Source organism: Nerophis ophidion, linkage group LG24 (assembly GCF_033978795.1).
Source record: "Nerophis ophidion isolate RoL-2023_Sa linkage group LG24, RoL_Noph_v1.0, whole genome shotgun sequence".
In the NCBI taxonomy this organism is placed as follows: domain Eukaryota; kingdom Metazoa; phylum Chordata; class Actinopteri; order Syngnathiformes; family Syngnathidae; genus Nerophis; species Nerophis ophidion.
The window spans coordinates 34268158-34282870 of record NC_084634.1 but is presented as its reverse complement, the minus strand read 5'-3'; the positions used below and the strand labels follow the sequence as shown (position 1 = coordinate 34282870).

Here is a 14713-nt window from a genome sequence, read left to right as displayed (position 1 = left end):
GCTTGTGGAAAAAGTTCATTTTGATATTTACCTTAGAAGGCTGCAAATAGAAAAGAGGCATTACATTTTTATTTAAATTTTATTTGATATGCCATTGATATTTTTTCATTATTATTATTATTTGAAACTCGATTTTGCATGTCACTATAAAGTTATATAACCTTGCTTGTTCAATATTCAATGCAGAATTTCTTTGGGTCCCCATTAAAAGGTTCATTTGTTCAACCTTGGCCCACGGCTTTGTTCAGTTTAAAATTTTGGCCCACTCTGTATTTGAGTTTGACACCCCTGCTTTAGCCACACAAACACACGGTGATTCCTTGTTTAACATTCCCGGAGGTGAAACTTTCCTATGGATCAGAACCCGGTCAAGAGAACATGGATCCCGACCACATGTCAACCAGCAGGTTTCGGTGAGAAAATTGTGGTTAAAAAGTCGGTTCTTACCGGAGAAAAGCTGAGCTTGTGCCGTCCATAGCTGCCGCCGACTCCCCTGAGACACTGCGCGTCAAGACACCTTTCCGACTATCAGGTACTATTCCTCAGAGACTGGCGTCAACACACCCGTGGACACACCCCTCTGACAATCAGGTACTATTTAACTCACTAAAACACTAGCAACACAATAGAAAAATAAGGGATTTCCCAGAATTAACGTAGTAAATGTGTCTAAAAAACATCAGAATCCGTCCCAATGCAATCGCGTTTTTTTTTTGTTTTTTTTTCTAGTCCGTCGCTATCAATATCTTCAAACACAAATCTTTCATCCTCACTCAAATTAATGGGGAAATTGTCGTTTTCTCGGTCCGAATAGCACTTTTTGTTGGAGGCTCCCATTAAAAACAATGTGAATATGTGAGGAGCCATCAAACATGTGACGTCATCGTCTGCGACTTCCGGTAGAGGCAGGGCTTTTCTCTTAGCACCGAAAGTTGTGAACTTTATCGTCGATGTTCTCCACTAAATCCTTTCAGCAAAAAAAATGGCAATATCGCAAAATGATCAAGTATGACACATAGAATGGACCTGCTATCCCCGTTTGAATAAGAAAATCTCATTTCAGTATCCAAGAAGTACCTCTTGGTTTCAAAAAGGTTGCCGACCCCTGCTTTACGTCATCAAAACAGATGGCAACATGTCGTAAGCGTGTGTCGCTTAACAGCAGATGGGAGAAGAAATACAAAGAAACCGTGTTAGTTTTATGGACATTTTCATCGGCGCCGTATCCTTTTTTCACAAGCCACTTTTGTACTGACGGGCAGTTACTTAAAAGTCCCGTTTCTTATTTTCGAATCCCGAAAAAAACGTCAACAGCGAGAAGAATTTCAAGCACCCGTGGGAATCCCGAAGCAAGTGTTGTTGGGGTGGGAGACACTTTCGCCTCCTCCCCTTTGCAGGCAGGAGGAAGGAGGAAGGAGGAGGAAACTACACTTCACGCATGTGGCGGGGAGAGGAAATACTAGTAAAGCGTGCTTCGGTCTTCCGGGCCTCATGTTGTCTTGTGTAGAACATGATGCGGTGAGAGTGAACCCATGGGCCTTGGAGCATCACCATTTTTTAAATAGTAGACAAATTGTGTGTGTGTGTGTGTGTCCACTTACTTGGTGCACAAAAACATCCAGAGGGGGGTCGACCGGGGTCCCCTCGCTGCTGGTCATAGAGATAAATCCAAAGCCCATGCGGACGTTGAACCATTTGCAGAAACCCGATCCTGACAGGACGTGGGGTCGTGTCCGGTCCTCCTGGTCAGTGGACCTGGCTGGCCCGCCTACAAAAGAAAAGGCCCATTTTATTTCAATTAGAAAGGTGGAAGATACCTTCCTTGCTCGTGTGAGGTTCACTGTCGGTCGTAATTCCCAAATTTAGTTCATTTAAAATTTTTAAAAAAAAAACATGTCCCCACTCTTTCACTTTTTTCCTCAAACAGGTTTTGAAAAGTTTGCCTTCTGTTGCAAACACGTCGAGGATTCGGAGCCCACTCCAGGTGTGGCGTTCTCGGCGGTTGCCCCGTTGAAAAAGGCAGGTGTACGCATGGTAATCGAGATTTACTGGCTGGCCTGAAAGGCGTCTGAACACACATTTACACACTTGTTCACCCGCAAAACGCGGACCTATTTCCGACAAGGAAGACGCGAAATGGAACGTTTAAGGACGTACAAATACAATAGTTTTTTTTTTTGTTTTTTTATGAAAATGAGAAAATAAGTAACCTTCGGCCATGTTTCCCCGCGAATCTTCTGCGACCAAGTTGCAGACGAGAAGCTTCTAGCGGTGGTCACCATGAATCCGACGTCGCGGTGCCCATCTTTCACCAGCGGTGCTCGCATCGTGCGGCTCCGCCGGGTGTCGGTGTCATGTCTACCTCTCCGCTACCCTTCGAGACCCCCTTTTTTTTTTTTTTTTTTTTTTTTTTTGCCTCTGCTTTGCTAGCGAACCCCCCACCCCCCTCTCTCTCTCTCTCTCTCTCCCTCTCCCGCCTCGACATACCCACGCTCTCTCTCTCTCTCTCTCTCCACAGACTCCGCCCCCTACACATAGCTCCTGCGCTCTGATTGGTTGGCAAAGCTGGCTGTGCCCGTGTTCGTCGTGGGACACGTGACCTTGTTGACACCCAATTGTTGTTAAATCCAATTTGCAACTTTTCCTTTTGGGAAGAGCGGGAAATGTGTGTTTTTTTATTTTTTTTTGCGTGGGGTTTGTACTCAGACAAAAACTAAATTGCATGATTTGAAAACAAATCTATAACACAAGGTAAATTAAGTGGAAAAAAAATAAAAAATACGTGGAAACACCATGAATGTGTACAATATGTATCCGTGGTATGAAATATGTATTTAATTAAAAGAAATCATACTTTTTGTTTTTTTAATTACTTGCTTGCATAATTCAACATCACGCAAAAAAAAAATATTTTGACACAAATGCAATTGTAACTCTAGAATGTAATATACAACCTTTTTTTCAATGTTTTACTAAATATACATGATTTATTTGCTCAAAACTTGGTAACAGTAAATTAAGTGCAAACACCTTGAATTAAATTTGTATCAAAACAGTGGTGTCGAATATTTAGTTAATAAAAAACAAACACTTTGAAAAATATTGAAAAATATTTAATTATTCGTTTGCATTATTTGAAGTCACTTAAAAAACTAAATATTTTGACACAAATGCAATTTTATTGCCAGAATGTCATAAACAAGCTTTTTTTTTTTTTTTTTTACTAAATATACATAATTTATTTGCTCAAAACTTGGTAAGAGTATTATATAAACTGCATGATTTGAAAACAAATCTATTACATATGGTACATTAAGTGCAAATGTGTGTAATATGTATAATTTAGAGTGGTTCCAAATACATCCATCCATCCATTTTTCTACCGCTTATTCCATTGTGGGGTCGCGGGGGGCGCTGGCGCTTATCTCAGCTACAATCGGGCGGAAGGCGGGGTACACACCAAATGTTTACTTAATTTTAAAAAATCATACTTTTGAATTGTTTTTGAATTACTTACTTCCATAATTCAAATTCACTTAAAAATATATATATATTTTGACACAAATGCAATTGTAACTTCAGAATGTAATACACAAGCTTTTTTTTCAATATTTTACTAAATATACATAATTTATTTGCTCACAACTTGCTAAGCGTATTATATAAATTGCATGATTTCAAAACAAATATATAATATATGGTAAATTAAGTGCAAACCCCTTGAATTAAATATGTATCAAAAAAGTGGTGTCAAATATTACATTTAATCAAAATTTAAAAAATATGTAATTACCTGCTTGCATTGTTTAAAGTCATTAAAAATATATATATTTATTGACACAAATGCAATTGTATTGTCAGAATGTCATAAACAAGCTTTTTTTTTTTAATTTTTTACTAAATATACATAATTTATTTGCTCAAAACTTGGTAAGAGTGTTATCTAAATTGCATGATTTGAAAACAAATCTATAACATGGTAAATTAAGTGCAAACACCTTGATATGACAAAGTGGACTTAAATATTTATCTAATCAAATAAAATCCCACTTTTAAATTGCTTTTTTTAAATTAATTGCATAATTTCAAATTCACTCTAAAAAAATGTTTACATTTTGACACAAATGCAATATTATTGTCATAAACAGAATGTCATAAACAAGCATTTTTTTCAATGTTTTACTAAATATACATCATTTATTTGCTCAAAACTTGGTAACAGTATTATATAAATTGCATGATTTGAAAACATTTCTATCACATATGGTTAATTAAGTGCAAAACCTTTGAATTAAATATGTATCATTTACAGTGGTGTCAAATATTGATTTAATAAATTAGAAAATCACTTTAAAAGATATATTTGATTATTCGCTTGCATTATTTAAAGTCACTTACAAAAACAAAATGTTTTGACACATGTATTTGCTCAAAACTTGGTAAGAGTATTATATAAATTGCATGATTTTGAAAACAAATACATAAAATATGGTAAATTAAGTGCACATGTGTATAATATGTATAATTTACAGTGGTGTCAAACATTTATTTAATTTGAAAAAATCCTACTTTTTAAAAATGTTTGTAATTACTTGCTTGCATAATTCAAAATCACTTAAAAAAAAACTAAATATTTTGACACAAATACAATTTTATTGCCAAAATGTAATACACAAGCTTTTTTTTCCTCAATGTTTTACTAAATATACATCGTTTATTTTCTCAAAACTTGGTAAGAGTGCTATCTAAATTGCATGATTTTAAAACAAATCTATAACATGGTAAATTAAGTCCAAACACCTTGATATGACAAAGTGGAGTTTATTTAATCAGATAAAATCATACTTTTAAATTGTTTTTTTAATTGCATGATTTTAAATTCACTCTAAAAAAATGTTTTACATTTTGACACAAATGCAATTTTATTGTCATAAACAAGCATTTTTTTCAATGTTTTACTAAATATACATCATTTATTTGCTCACAACTTTGTAAAAGTGCTATCTAAATTGCATGATTTGAAAACAAATCTATAACATGGTAAATTAAGTGCAAACACCTTGATATGACACAGTGGTGTCAATATTTATCTAATCAGATAAAATCACACTTTTAAATTGCTTTTTTTAAATTAATTGCATAATTTCAAATTCACTCTGAAAAAATGTTCACATTTTGACACAAATGCAATTTTATTGTCATAAACAGAATGTCATAAACAAGCATTTTTTTCAATGTTTTACTAAATATACATAATTTGCTCAAAACTAAATTGCATGATTTGAAAACATTTCTATTACATATGGTAAATTAAGTGCATTAAATATGTCAAATATTGATTTAATAAATAAAAATAATAACTTTAAAAATATATTTAATTATTCGCTTGCATTATTTAAAGTCACTTACAAAAACAAAATGTTTTGAAACATGTATTTGCTCAAAACTTGGTAAGAGTATTATATAAATTGCATGATTTTAAAACAAATCTATAACACAAGGTAAATTAAGTGCTAACTCCTTGAATGTGTGTTATTTGTATAATTTACATTGGTGTCAAATATTTATTTAATTCTTTTAAATCCTACTTTTTAATTGTTTTTGACTTACTTGCTTGCATAATTCAAAATCACTTAAAAAAAACTAAATATTTTGACACAAATACAGTTTTATTGCCAGAATGTAACACACAAGCTTTTTTTCAATGTTTTACTAAATATACATAATTTATTTGCTCACAACTTGGTAAGAGTGTTATCTAAATTGCATGATTTGAAAACAAATCTATAACATATGGTAAATTAAGTGCAAACACCTTGATATGACAAAGTGGAGTTAAATATTTATTAAATCAAATAAAATCACACTTTTTTTAAATTAATTACATAATTTTAAATTCCCTCTAAAAAAAATTTTTACATTTTGACACAAATGCAATTTTATTGTCGGAATGTCATACAAAAGTATTTTTTATTTTCAATGTTTTACTAAATATACATAATTTATTTGCTCAAAACTTGGTAACAGTATTATATAAATTGCAGGATTTATAAAAAAAAATCTATAACATTTGGTAAATTAAGTGCAAACATCTTGATATGACACAGTGGTGTCAAATATGTATCTAATCAAATAAAATCACACTTGAATTATTTTGTTAATTACTTACTTGCATAATTCAAATTCACTTACAAAAAACAAAATATTTCGACAAATGCAAATTAACTGTCAGAATGTCATACACAAGCTTTTTTCAATGTTTTTTAATAAATATACATAATTTATTTGCTCAAAACTTGGTAAGAGTGTTATCTATATTGCATGATTTTGAAAACAAATCTATAACGTATGGTAAATTAAGTGCAAACACCTTGAATTAAATTTGTATCAAAACAGTGGAGTCGAATATTTATTTAATTTAAAAAAATCACTTTAAAAAATATTGAAAAGTATTAAATTATTCGTTTGCATTATTTAAAGTCACTTAAAAAAATATTTTGACACAAATGCAATTTTATAGTCAGAATGTCATACACAAGTATTTCTTTTCAATGCTTTACTGAATATATATTATTTCCTTGGCGACAGTATTATATAAAATGCACGATTTGAAAACCAATCTATAATATATGGAAAATTAAGTGAAAACACTTTGAATTAAATATGTATCATACTTGGTCAAATATGTATTTTATGAGGAAAAAATCACACTTTTAAATTGTGATTAATCATGATTAATCACAGTAAATGTGTTGCTTGCATAATTTGAATTCACTCTAAAAAAAACAAAATAATTGGACACAAATGCAATTGTATTGTCAGAATGTAACACACAAGCTTTTTTTTTATATATTTTACTAAATATACATCGTTTCTTTGCTCAGAACTTGGTAAGAGTATTATATAAATTGCCTGAGTTGAAAATAAATCTATTAAATGTGGTAAATTACGTGCAAATACCTATTTGGTAGGGCTGCGGATCTTTGGGTGTCCCACGATTCGATTCAATATCGATTCTTGGGGTCGCGATTCGATAATATATCGATTTTTTCCCGATTCAACGCGATTCTCGATTCAAAAACGATATTTTTCCGATTCAAAACGATTCTGTATTCATTCAATACATAGGATTTAAAGCAGGATCTTCAGCAGTAGTAGATTTTTTTTTTTTAAAGCTTTTGTAATTGTAAAGGACAATGTTTTGTCAACTAATTGCAATAATGTAAATTTGTTTTAACTATTAAACGAACCAAAAATATGACTTATTTTATCTTTGTGAAAACATTGGACACAGTGTGTTGTCAAGCTTATGAGATGCGATGCAAGTGTAAGCCACTGTGACACTATTGTTCTTTATTTTTTATTTTTTATAAATATCTAATGATAATGTAAATGAGGGATTTTTAATCACTGCTATGCTGAAATTATAACTAATATTGATACTGTTGTTGATAATATTCATTTTTGTTTCACTACTTTTGGTTTGTTCTGTGTCGTGTTTGTGTCTCCTCTCAATTGCTCTGTTTATTGCAGTTCTGTGTGTTGCTGGGTCAGGTTTGGTTTTGGAATTGGATTGCATTGTAATGGTATTGCTGTGTATTGGTTTGTTGCATTGATAAAAAAATTTAAAATAAAAAAATAAAAAATGTATATATATTTTTTTTAAATGAGAATAGATTCTGAATCGCACAACGTATTCGATTCAATTCGTATTCAAATCGATTTTTTCACACACTCCTAGTAACTACAGTTGGTCGCTACATTTCTCCCGTCTAAAGGCAAAACCCAGTAACTCAGTTTTGGTCAAAACTGAGCTTCCGTAAGTAGGCAGCTTACTTACGGAACAAATTACAATATCGCATACACAAATGTAAAGCATATCACCTAGTAACTCCAAAATTATTATCAGCTCAGTTTTGACCAATATTGAGTTACTGGGTTTTGCCTTTGGACGGGAGAATTCTGTAAGTGCACCTTAAAACTCTACTATGCAAAGCCAAACCCATTCATCAACAACATCCAGAAACGCCGCCGGCTTGGCTGGGCCCGAGCTCACTTAAGATGGACTGATGCAAAGTGGAAAAGTGTTCTGTGGTCTGACGAGTCCACATTTCAAATTATATTTGGAAACAGAGGACGTGGTGTCCTCCAGAACAAAGAAGAAAATAACCATTCGGATTGTTATAGGCGCAAAGTTCAAAAGCCAGCATCTGTGATGGTATGGGGGTGCATTAGTGCCCAAGGCATGGGTAACTTACACATCTGTGAAGGCACCATTAATGCTGAATGAGCCATACAGGTTTTAGAACAACATATGTTGTCATTCAAGCAACATTATCATGGACGCCACTGCTTTTTTTTCAGCAAGACAAGTGTTACAACAGCGTGGCTTTGTAAAAAAAAAAGAGTGCAGGTACTTCCCTGGCGCGCCTGCAGTCCAGACCTGTTTGCCATCAAAAATGTGTGGTGTATTATGAAGCGTAAAATACAACAGCGGAGACCCCGGACTGTTGAACGACTGAAGCTCTATATAAAACAAGAATGGGAAAGAATTCCACTTTCAAAGCTTCAACAATTAGTTTCCTCAGTTCCCAAACGTTTATTGAGTGTTGGTAAAAGAAAAGGTGATGTAACACAGTGGTGAATATTCCCTTTCCCAACTACTTTGGCATGTGTTGCAGCCATGAAATTCTAAGTTAATTATTATTTGCAAAAAAAAAAAATAAAGTTTTTGAGTTTGAACATCAAATATCTTGTCTTTGTAGTGCATTCAACTGAATATGGGTTGAAAACGATTTGCAAATTATTGTATTCCGTTTATATTTCCATGTAACACAATTCCCCAACTCATATGGAAACGGGGTTTGTATGTAAATGTATATACATATGTATGTATGTATCTATATATCCATATATATGTATGCATGTATGTATACATATATGTATGCATTTATGTATATATGTATGCATGTATGTATGTTTGTGTATATATATATATATATATATATATATGTATGTATATATATATACATACACACATATGTATGTATATAGTCGAGACTTTTGTGGTTTATCAGTTATACAGTGCACAGCGGAATATATGTTAGGTCAGAACAAAACATGGAGGCTATTTCATCCCTACAAGCCTATTTTGCAGGTTTCACTGCACGTCAGGGGATTTTATGAAATCAGTATATATATATATATATATATATATATATATATATATATGCATGTACATACACACATATATATGTATATATACATACATATGTATGTATGTGTATACATTGTGTGTGTGTGTATATATATATATATATATATATATATATATATATATATATATATATACATATAGATATGTATATGTATATATATATATACACATATACATATACCAGTATATATAGCTGTGTATTGATTTCAACACATCCTTTTTAAACCACCCCCTTTACCAAAGTGCAACAAGAACATTTTTTTCTTATGAATTTTCTTGAAAAAAGGGGGGCAGTTCCGGAATGACTCACTCCCCCAGGCTTTATTTCGGAAGCGACCGGCAAAAAAAGACCATTTAACAGTTTTCAGCAGGTTTGTTTTCCTGGGTTTCCCTGCAGTCACATTCCAAAGTTGTGAGTTCAGCCCCGCGCCGCGGTGCCCACTAAAAAGATACAAGGAGGTGACTTGAGTATGCCGAGGGAGCTCAAAAACAACATGGAGAGCGAGCAGAAGCCTAATAGGAAGATATTTAAAGAAACAGCAGCATTCCTTCTGTAGGACTGACTGCAGGAAATTAAAATACAAAACAGATTCTTTTTGTGAATAAACAATAATCCCTTTAAAACTTTTGGCTTTGGTTGAACATGAATCATGTAGCGGCAAAACTTGATAAATACTCAACATTGAAAGGCAACTTCTACACATTCAAATAGAATAATCGGATTTTTATTGTTAGTTTAGTGCAATTATAACGTATACAATTCAACAATTTAGAGCGTTTGCCTCACATATGGAAGGAAGATGCACAATTGTCAACCACTAAGCACGGAACTAACCCCACAACAAGAAGTCTGCTGTGGTGTCACTGTGACTTGACCTCTGTGAGCATGTTTAGTATCTTTATCTGTCTGTTTTCAGCTTTGCACGACTCAATCAGGACATTTTCTCCCCCAGAAGTTAGATAAGCACCAGTGAAGATGTGTCTTTGGTAGCACTTTAGTATGGGGAACACATATTCACACCATTAATTAGTTGCTTGTTAACGTGGAAATTAGTAACATATTAGCTCTTTACTAGTCATTTTTAAGTACCGTGTTTTTCCGATTATAAATCGCAGCTTTTTTCATAGCTTGACCGGGGGTGCGACATATACTCGGGAGCGATTTGTGTGTGTTATTATTAACACATTACCGTAAAATATTAAATAATATTATTTATCTCATTCGCGGAAGAGACGAAGAAAATGTCAGCAATCGTCACACACACGTCAACCAATAAGAATTCGGAGGGGGAGGGTCATGGCAGAAGTGCATTGTGGGTCATGGGATGCGAACTGCAAAATGCTATATGCTACTGCCGTAGCTATTAAAATGGGTCACTTCAACGTTGGCGGTAACTTATAAAAACTGAGAAGGGCTGAACAAAAATGGCACCAAAAAGGAAATCATGTACTGCAGATTACAAGCTGGACGTAGTGAAATACGCAGCAGAAAACGACAAAAGGAAGCGGCGTATACCTTTGGAGTTGGCAGAGTTGTTTAGAAGCGACATCGAAGAAGAAGATGAGTGGACCCACCACTCACTGTGACAACAGCAGATGTACGTACAGTTCTGAGGAGAACAAACCCACGGAAGGCAGACAACATCCCTGGCCAAGCCCTCAGGGTGTGTTCATCAGAGCTGGCTGACGTACTTGCTGACATATACAACTTGTCACTAGCACAAGCTGTTGTGCCCACCTGCTTCAAGACCACCACCATCGTGCCCCTGCCAAATAAAAATACTGAGACCTGTCTGAATGACTATCGCCCTGTTGCGCTCACCCCAATAGTGATGAAGTGCTTCGAGAGGATAGTCATGTCACACATCAAGAAGATCATCCCAGACACACTGAACCCTCTATAGCAGGGGTGCCCATTACGTCGATCGCGAGCTACCAGTCGACCGCGGGGGGTGTGTCAGTCGATCTCCAGACAGGCTTTAAAAAAAATAGACCTAAAAATTAGTGATCATCAATCTTCACCAAGACGTCACTTAAATGACATTCACGGTACCGGAGGGTCTTGTGAGATGACGCTGGTTGCTGCAAGATCATTATTATGAAAAAATGACCGAGAGGAAGGCGAGAAACACTTTTTATTTCGACAGACTCTCGCGCCGTACCTTCCGTCAAAACTCTAAAGGCCGACTGCACATTTCCTATCTTCACAATAAAAGCCCTGCTTCATGCTGCCTGCGCTAACTAAATACAGAGTCTCGGAAAACTGGCGTGCACAAGCGATCCCTTATTTTGTTAGCGCAGGCAGCATGAAGCAGGGCTTTTATTGTGAAGATAGGAAATGGGCAGTCGGCCTTTAGAGTTTTGACGGAAGGGACGGCGCGAAAGTCTGTTGAAATAAAAAGTGTTTCTCGCCTTCCTCTCTGTCATTTTTTCATAATAATGAACTGGCAGCAGCCAGCGTCATCTCACAAGACCCTCGGGTGCCGTGAATGTCAATCAAGCAAGCTACGGAATTTTCCGCCAATGTTTTTCTTGTAAAGTGTATGGAAGCTGGATGAATTAGATGCCAAAAACCAACCACTTTCATGTGGTATTGTACAGAAAGGACCACTTTTTTTCTCCTCCATTTGAAAATGTGGGCGTTATCATCATTACTGTCTGATTCCAATCAATGCAAGTCATCAGAATCAGGTAATACACCAACTTATATTCTTGTCTTTGTGAAAGAAAGACATCTATATGTGTTACACATGCTTGTATTATCATTAAACACATTTAACTTGTTTACAAAAATGTCTCTTTCATAAATAAATAAATATAAATGATATATATAAATGAGGTAGATCCCCTCGAGTTGGTCAATTGAAAAGTAGCTCGCCTGTAGAAAAAGTGTGGGCACCCCTGCTCTACAGTTTGCCTGCCGGCAGAACCGGTCCACTGAGGATGCAGTCAACACCGTCATCCACACCACCCTCCCCCACTTAGAGGGCAAGGACACCTATGCCAGGCTATTATTCATCGACTACAGCTCTGCTTTTAACACGGTCATCCCACAAAAACTCACTGCTAAACTACTCACTGTTGGTCTGACACCAACTCTCTTTGACTGGGTCCTGAACTTTCTCACAAACCGGCCCCAGTCAGTCAGAATGGGCAACCAGACATCAGGCACAAAGGTTCTAAGCATAGGGACCCCCCAAGGCTGCGTGCTGAGCCCCCTACTGTGCACCCTCTTCACACACGACTGTGTGGCCTCCCAGAACAACACCAATTTCATCAAGTTTGCAGATGATACTACGGTCGTCGGATTGATCACCGGGGGAGCGTACAGAAGGGAGGTGGCGGAACTGGTGTTCTGGTGTCAGGATAATAATCTGTCCTTGGACACAGACAAGACCAAGGAGATGATTATTGACCCACGGAGAAGGAGTGCACAGTACACACCTTTCTACATAGGGGGGGGGACAAAGGTGGACAGGGTGAAAACCTTTTTACTTTGTCTTTTCGAACAGAAGACAGGTACCTTGACCACCAACAAACTGTGAACCATCACTTTTCACCTTTGATCACTAAAGACACTTTAACTGCTGCTGTGACCCATGGTCACCTCCATATTTGCCTGTGGATCGGCTGGGGACATCTCTGCGCTGCTGATCCGCCTCCGCTTGGGATGGTTTCCTGCTGGCTCCGCTGTGAACAGGACTCTCGCTGATGTGTTGGATCCGATTTGGACTGGACTCTCGCGACTGTGTTGGATCCATTATGGATCGAACTTTCACAGTATCATGTTAGACCCGCTCGACATCCATTGCTTTCCTCCTCTCCAAGGTTCTCATAGTCATCATTGTCACCGATGTCCCACTGGGTGTGAGTTTTCCTTGCCCTTATGTGGGCCTACCGAGGATGTGGTAGTGGTTTGTGCAGCCCTTTGAGACACTAGTGATTTAGGGCTATATAAGTAAACATTGATTGATTGATTGATTTATACTGGTGACTGTCAATCATAATGTGCAACAATGTTATGATACTAACTGTGCCTTGTATATACATTTTTATTTTTATTTCTTATTTTTAGCTCAGTACCGTGTGACTTGTTAAAGGGTGGACTGGCAAAGTAAGATTTTCATTGTAAAGCAAACCGTCTGTTTAACTGTGCATATGACAATAAACAATCTTGAATCTTGAAGATTTCATGGGATTTAGCGATTAGGAGTGACAGATTGTTTAGTAAATGTATAGCATGTTCTATATGTTATAGTTATTTGAATGACTCTTACCATAATATGTTATGTTAACATAGCAGGCACCTTCTCAGTTGGTTATTTATGCCTCATATAACGTACACTTATTCAGCCTGTTGTTCACTATTCTTTATTTATTTTAAATTGCCTTTCAAATATCTATTCTTGGTGTTGGATTTTATCAAATAAATTTCCTCAAAAAATGCGATTTGTACTCCAGTGCGACTTATATATGTTTTTTTTCCTTCTTTATTATGCATTTTTGGCCGGAGCGATTTATAATCCGAAAAATACGGTATTTATTAACGCCTTATTAGCATGGCCTAATCATAACTCTAACCAAATAACTGTAAATTAACTCTTTGTTAATTAGAACAGTGGTTCTCAACCTTTTTTCAGTGATGAACTTTTTTTTTTTTTTTTTAACTTAAGTACCCCCTAATCAGAGCAAAGCATTTTTGTTTGAAAAAAAGACATAAAGAAGTAAAATACAGCACTATGTCATCAGTTTCGGATTTATTAAATTGTATAACAGTGCAAAATATTGCTAATTTTTAGTGGTCTTTCTTGAACTATTTGGAAAAAAATATATAAAAATAACTAAAAACTTGTTGAAAAGTAAACAAGTGATTCAATTCTAAATAAAGATTTCTACACATAGAAGTAATCATCAACTTAAAGTGCCCTCTTTGGGGATTGTAATAGAGATCCATCTGGATTCATGAACTTAATTCTAAACATTTCTTCACATAAAAATAAATCTTTAACGTCAATATTTATGGAACATGTCCACAAAAAATCTGGCTCTCAACACTGAATATTGCATTGTTGCATTTCTTTTCACAGTTTATAAACTTACAGTCATATTTTGTGGAAGTATTATTCAATAAATATACTTCGAGGATTTTTGAATTGTTGCTATTTTTAGAATATTTAAGTAAAATCTCACGTACCCCTTGGCATACCTTCAAGTACACCCAGGGGTAGGCGTACCCCCATTTGAGAACCACTGAATTAGAATATGTTTCCCATATTAAAATGTTACAGTGTCTTTATGTCAAGGGTGTCAAAAGTGTGGCCTGGGGGCCATTTGGCCTCAGCACATTCTAAATATACAGTTAAAAAACAAACAAAGACTCTGACACAAATAAAAGAGGGCAAAAGGACCAAAAAGGGCTTGCTACCTCTGCAGAGGACGTTTGTGTTTTGCATAATGGGGCTAGAAATAAGTCATATTTTTGGTTCATTTAATAGT

The 14713-nt window shown here is 35.4% G+C and overlaps 1 protein-coding gene across 1 annotated transcript in view; it reads right to left on the bottom strand.

Annotated features, from left to right (window-relative positions):
- The window catches only part of lin28b (lin-28 homolog B (C. elegans)), an 81625-nt gene extending 79252 nt beyond the window's left edge, over positions 1-2373 (bottom strand). Inside the window, exons 1-2 of the mRNA XM_061886096.1 lie at positions 2211-2373; positions 1602-1768 (exon numbers count right to left, since the gene is read on the bottom strand). Of these exons, the coding sequence (XP_061742080.1) occupies positions 1602-1768; positions 2211-2220 (177 nt within the window). The 5' untranslated portion in view covers positions 2221-2373. The remainder of the gene's footprint in view (positions 1-1601; positions 1769-2210) is intronic.
- Positions 2374-14713: the final 12340 nt, after the last annotated feature.